The sequence below is a fragment of the Octopus bimaculoides genome, chromosome 9, assembly GCF_001194135.2.
Source record: "Octopus bimaculoides isolate UCB-OBI-ISO-001 chromosome 9, ASM119413v2, whole genome shotgun sequence".
In the NCBI taxonomy this organism is placed as follows: domain Eukaryota; kingdom Metazoa; phylum Mollusca; class Cephalopoda; order Octopoda; family Octopodidae; genus Octopus; species Octopus bimaculoides.
Window position 1 is genome coordinate 73,332,343 of NC_068989.1, and position 7,069 is coordinate 73,339,411.

Sequence of the window (7,069 nt, forward strand, 5' to 3'; positions counted from 1 at the left end):
GGCTAAATTCTCACCAACTTCTTCATATAATATTTAAATAGAAAGTTGAGAGCAGAATAGGAGGTGCTGCTTTCCAGTACGTTTTACAAACAGTGGGTCAGATGTGAGTGGTAAGACTGACGAAACCAAATGAGCCTACTCTGGTTATGTGACCGTAAATTGGAGGCGAAGTAAACAAGGAGAGGTCACTTTTGAAGGCTCTCAGATGCAGTAGGGTAACATAAAACTTTATCCGGAGATATTTCCTTTGAATTATTCTAGCTGGTTTTTGCCCCTTGCTTGAAGATTTTGTTACCTATTATTTTTGTTGATTTAGCCTTCTTTTTACTCGAATGTAAACTTTACTGTGTTATTTTTTGTCCTTGTTATTGTCTCTATATTCTTAGGACTAATAACAATTGTTATTATTGTTAATTGACTGCAGGCTGGCAGAATCGTTAGCGCACCGAGTAAAATGCTTAGCTGTATTTTGTCCACCCAAAAGGTCCCTGAATAAGGGTTGTTTAAGGGTGTTGAACAAAACACCCATGTTTCCAAAGGTGAATTATTAAAACCCCAAAGAATTCCTCTCAACATATGGCTATGATGCTCTCCCACTCTTTCTGCTAGTGTTCAGAGATGCACATATCATCAGCAACTAAGGGACATGCTCAACAGGTTATGTTCAAACAATTTGTTTGACCATAACAAAGGTTATGGACAAGCAAATCTATGGTATTGAGCAGAATATTTGCTGAAGCCCATCTTTTATACCGAGAAAAACAATGTACATGATAACACTTCCAGTCAGTTAAGATGAGAAGCCATGAAAGCCACTGCCTGGTATTGCATCCGGGTATTTGTAATAAATAATAATAATAATAATAATAATTATGATTATTATGATTATTATTATTATTATTATTAGTAGTAGTAGTATTAGTATTAGTAGTAGTATTTAGGCAGCGAGCTGGCAGGATCGTTAGCGTGCTGAGTCAAATGCTTAGCGGCATTTTGTCCATCGCTACGTTCTGAATTCAAATTCCGCCTAGGTCGTCTTAGCCTTTCTTCCTTTCGGGGTCGATAAATTAAGTACCAGTGAAATAATGGAGTCGATATAATCGACTAGTCCCTTTCCCCAAAATTTCAGACCTTGTGCCTTTAGTACAAAAGATTATTATTATTGTTATTATTATTATTATTATTATTATTATTAGCAAATCTACCCATCTACGATGGAGGCATAAAATGGGGGAGCGAAATCATAACAGCATTATGTATTGAGAAATGTGTAAATGGACTTGATAGATTACTGGGTGATGTCTTAGAAAAATCACGTTATTGTTGCAGCTATATGACATGTATTTCGTCTAAGTGACATGTGATGACGATTCACTTCCGAACCGAAATAGACTCCCACCCTCTGTATCATGAATAGTTATGTGGACCACTCCTAACGAAAGCCTAAGGTTCCTTCGACCACTACATAAAAATATTAAGAAAAAAATGTTATTTAGATATACTTTTATAGTTGTTTACACTATTTTACTCTTGTTTATACTTTCAAAGTTCACAAATTTCCTAATTTAAATTATGAATCATTTCTTTCGATAATATCAATATGATTACAAAACTTCTTGGCAGACGATATTTTCTGTTTGGTCGACACTTTGAGTGAATGATGTCGCCTACTAATACCGAAAGATTGCCTAAATTATCAGCTACCTCCGGTGTTAAAACGGAGGTAGCTGATGAAGTAGAATGTTCGGATCTATTTTAAAACGGGGGCCACATTTTTCATTAATGTTTTACGTAGTGTTTTTGGTACGGAAAGACTTTCAAACTTCGTATACTTATCTATTTTGTGTTATAGAACAGAAAAATATTTTTGTAATCAAATTTATTTCATGTAAAAAAATTGTCTTATTTCGATAATTTCAACCAATCACTGACAAGTATTCAGTTGTTTATATTTACTCCTTTGGCTGATTAAGCGATGTAAAGCGTATTTAATCTCCATACCTTCGTTTTATTTGCTTTTTTCATTTTAAATTTGCTTTAACCCTAACCCTACGGTTAGGGTTAGTGTTAGGGTTAATTGTTTCAGAATCGTTTGTTTATGTAGTCGGCACTTAATGTATATCGGCTGAATGGACGTCAGTGATTGGTTGAAATTACAGAAATACGACAACTTTAACATGGAATAACTTATGGATTTCTTTTTTTTTTAAAGAAGACTAAGAGAAAAAGATGTTTTATATGACACATTCTACCAGTGTTCCAAGTTTCAAAGTGTTTCGTTAATGAAAAATGTGGCCCCCGTTTTAAAAAAGATCCTAAATTTTTCCTTCCTTCTGGAGTCAATAAAATAACTAGCAACAAAAGTTTTGTGACTATATTACAAATCAGTACCAGTTGAATCGATAGTAATTGACCACACGGCGGATCTTCAGAATAGCTTTATTTATTTATTTATTTATTTATATTCCCATGTTTCCTACAGCAGGAATTACGATTACCTAATTCCTTGCACTTTTCCATTCTCATGAAGTAGTGAAAGCTACCTGAAACTATAATGACCATACTTGCATTTCTAAAATAACAAATATATAATGCAAGCCTGGCTGTGTGATAAGAAGCTTGCTTGCCAACCGCATGGTTCCGGGTTCAGCCCCACTGCGTGTCACCTTGGGCAAGTGTCTTCTACTATAGCCTCGGGCCGACCAGAGCCTTGTGAGTGGATTTGATAGACGTAAACTGTAAGAAGCCTGTCGTATATATATGCATGTATATATGTACATAAATATGTGTGTTTTTTGTTTGTCCCCCCCCCCTCCCATCACCGCTTGACAACCGGTGTTGGTGTGTCTGTGCTCCGTAACATAGCAGTTCAGTTAAAATAACCGATAGAATAATTGCTATGTTTTAAAAAATAAGTCCTGGGGTCGATTTGTTTAACTAAAACATTTCAAGGCGATGCTCTAGCATCGCTGCAGCTAAATCACTGGAACAAGTAAAAGAATAAGACAATATAAAAATAAATAAAAATAATAAAAGTTGTGACCCTGAGTCAAAGTAAAAAATAACAAATCCACCCCACTAGAAAAATACAACTAAAGACATTAACTTTTTTAAACGAGTCAGAAAAGTTTCCTTTTTTAAACGATTCGATTGACTAGAAATAACAACTGCCATCTTCCTAGTTTCATAAACGGAAGGACACATTAAATAGTGTGTTCCTAGAAACATTACTGTCTGTAAAGAAAATCAGGATTGTCACAGTCGGAAAGCCTTTGATCATAAGTCTGTTCAATCCAGGTTATAAAATCTGACACAAATAAACATTAACTTTATTTTAGTGGGAGAAGTAATGCCTGATAGATAATAATATCTATCAGGCATTACTTCTCCCACTATGACCACAGCCGTACATTATTCCCGCCTGTTTAGTATCGTAACTACTATATCCTTCCTTTCATTTATATCTATCTATCTATCTATCTATCTGTCTGTCTATCTGTCTGTCTATCTCTCTCTCTATCTATCTATCTATTTATCTGTCTGTCATCTATTTGTGTCTGTCAGCTTCAAAATATTTGTCTGTGTGTGTGCGTACAACATAGAACCCCCCCCCCCCGTTTTCTAATAGTACCTAGCACTTGCAGGTACCTTCGATGCGACTCCGTCTGCTACTTTTCTATTATTCTCGCGACACGCCTCTTCTCGCCAAATAAGTTTGTTGTCGGTTGTTTGTTATGATCTCTTCTTTCTTCACTCACACATCAAGCACATATTCATGCGCGCTCACACATACACACGTATGGATATAAACATACACACACCTGTCTTCTCTATACCTTCTTCCACTTCTCAAATTTTTCACAAGTACGAGCGCGCGCACGCATGCAGACCCAAACACACACATTTACACACACCCATCCACATATATACATAAAGTACATGCATATATATTTATATATAAACAAAAATATTTGCAATATACATGTGTGCGTGTATATCTCTCTTTCTCATTATACACACACATATCTATACAGTGAGGTGTGTGTGCATGTATCTCTCTCTTTCTCTTTATACACACACATCTATATAGTGAGGTGTGTGTGTGTATATATTCATATCGTACGAATATATCTGTTCCGCAAGTCTTAACTCCTTCGTTCCTTCCTCCTTTCATTTATCTCCCTCTCTCGTACACTTTACTATCGTTTCTCCTCATACTTCTGCTTTTTTAAAATCTCTCTCTATCTCCCTGACTCTCTTTCTCCTCCTCCTTCTCCGGGTTCTCCTACTCTTCCTCTACCTCCTCCTCTATCGTATAACAACGCTTAAGATCCACGCTCTCTCAAGTTGAGCTTCGCGCAGTATTTTGTCGTGGTATTGGCATGGCTCCTCCGTATGGCACGGATACCGCCACAGGCTATTGGGGGACAGTTACCTCGACAATCGATTGGTGTGAAGAGAATTATGTCGTAACTGAGTATATTGCAGAATTCTGTAAGTAATCATTAATTTGTAAACTCGGAGGTATAAAGTACCACCTCTATTACCACTAACAACAAAACAAACGAGCAATTACGATTGATTGACACGCTCCTCCAATGATCATTAATAATAATAATAATATATATATATATATATATATATATATATATATATATATACGTATTTTTTTGGGCTTAAAAAGCTTGACGTATTTTCTCGTGTTTCGAATGTGAGAGTGATGAAGTAGACGAAGCAAGTGGCATGTTGTGTTGTTCTTGCATTTCACGAAAGATATTAGCCACATACCTGAAGCGAAATTGGCTCCGAGTCTCGGACTCCTCTTGCCGGAAGTTTGCCTCTTACTGTGTTCATTAACGATAGAAATAATAATAATAACGATGTTGTTGATGTTGTGATGGAGGTAATGATTATTAGTAATGATAATCGTTATAATTTCTTAATTAGTCATGAAGACTCGGATGTTATATTGGAAATGGGAGTAGATAGTTATGAAGTTTATGTTTTGTGTTTTTCCCTTAAAAGTATGTAGCTACCTGGAGGGAAGTTAAACGGATCTGGTTGCAAGGCAAGCAAGAAAACTACCTGCTGAGTACTTACGGCACCCGCCTTCCTTAGTGATTCTAAACGATAATGGTGGGAGTTTTAATAGTAATAGTGATGGTTATGATGATAATAAAATTCCACAATAATTCAGTCCAGATCTCAGGAGGAGGTTGGAAGCTGAAGTAATGGTTATTTTATTGTTACATATCGAGTGTAGCAAACAAACGTTGAAATGTCCGGTTTCATCCATTCATTTTTCAGCAGACACGAACTAATCGAGAGAGCCTCAACGTAGTTACTCAAATGCTAGGAATAGCAGCCAAATCTTATCCGGACGCATTGGACAATTCCCAAAATAAACATCGGACGAAATAGTTCTGATCATGTTTGCTTATTCAGGGCTGACCCGACGTCCAAGTATCTGACAAATGCATTTATCAAACCAGTGCATCTTGGTTTCTTCCTCGTGGTTCTGTGTTAATTTTATTTGGATACTATGTATGCTTATGTATATGTGTGTATTTATGTATATACATATGTATGAATTTCTGCATGTATGTGTATGAGATATTTATCCAGTAATTTCTGCAAACTAACTCATATGTCAGTCAATTTTAGTATCTTCGCGGTTCGTGTCAAATCCTTACATAGTGTGTATGTGTGGGTCCTTCCGTCTACGTGTATGACATTCGTATGTAAACAAACAAAACAGGTTGACAATAGAGATTTACTCTAACTCCATCCAAGAATCCGCGTGGAATTATCGTAGTCTTTTTCAGTATTATCAACACTATTAGAATTATTAATACCATTATTACAATAAACAAAATAAACATTTGATATGCCATTGTAAATAAGTAGATATACATTCGCATATATGTATGCAAGCGCATTCATATGTACAAAATTATTGTAAATATAAACCAAGTGCCTTCCCATCTTATATCGTTATAGTTGATTACATGACTGAATGCTATTTATATTACTAAAGATAGGTAGATATCATGCATTTTGAATACGTTAGCAAATAACAAAACAAACACAATGATCGCAACCCAGATGCTTGGTGACAATCAGAAACATTTCATGAATAATATATAATGTTTGAGGATCATGGAATGCTGTAATGTCTCTTGTTGATCCCATCAGATATCTCTCTAAGCAACATCGTAATTCACTGCTGGTTTCGTATCAGTTTCATTTATCCTCCCATTTTTCGTTATTTTCTTCGTTCATGGGCATTTCCATAGTCAGTGTCTTTTATTCTTTCACTCTTTGAAGTTATCTATCTATCTATCTATCTATCTATCTACCTATCTGTTTTTGTGCGCGTGTGCATGCGTGTGTGAAGGTGGTTGTTTGTGTATGTGTGAGGGTGTTTGTTTGAGTGTGCATGTGTGAGAGTGGGTGTTTGTGTATGTGTGTGTGTGCATGTGTGACAGTGGGTGTTTGTGTATGTGTGTGTGTGTGTGTGTGTGTGTGAGTGGTTGAATGTGTTTATAAGCGGGTGACAGTGTATGCATGTGTTTGTGTGTGTGGGTGATGGACTGGTGGCTGTGTGTGTGTGTGTGTTTATGTATACGTAGTCTGTGTGTGGTATAATATTTTTACATTAGTTTTGCAATTATGCACGTGGTTCCGGGTTCGATCCCATGACACAGTAAATAAACAAGCTTCTTTTCCTCCATTGCTTCGAGTTGACCAATAATACCGTGTGGATTGAGTTTAGCAGACGGAAACTATACAGAAGCACATCCGTTTGTGTCTCTCTGTCTATATTTACGCTTTCACCGATCTAACTCGCAGCATTGTTTATGTTGTATCACTCCGTCTCGTACCTTAGCTGTTTTAAAAATTGAATTCGATAAGACAAGCAAGTTTGACTGTAACGTGTCAAAGCGCTTCTCCAGTATGATCACAGCCCAATAATTTTTATACGAGTAGATTACACACACACACATATATACATACATACATACATACATATATATATATATATATATATATATATATATATATATAT

At 36.0% G+C, this 7,069-nt stretch overlaps 1 protein-coding gene across 1 annotated transcript in view; it reads left to right on the forward strand.

The window, feature by feature from the left end:
• Positions 1-4,304: 4,304 nt before the first annotated feature.
• The window catches only part of LOC106875453 (alkaline ceramidase 3-like), a 282,178-nt gene continuing 279,413 nt past the window's right edge, over positions 4,305-7,069 (forward strand). The window contains exon 1 of the mRNA XM_052970769.1: positions 4,305-4,494. Within this exon, the coding sequence (XP_052826729.1) occupies positions 4,383-4,494 (112 nt within the window). The 5' untranslated portion in view covers positions 4,305-4,382. The remainder of the gene's footprint in view (positions 4,495-7,069) is intronic.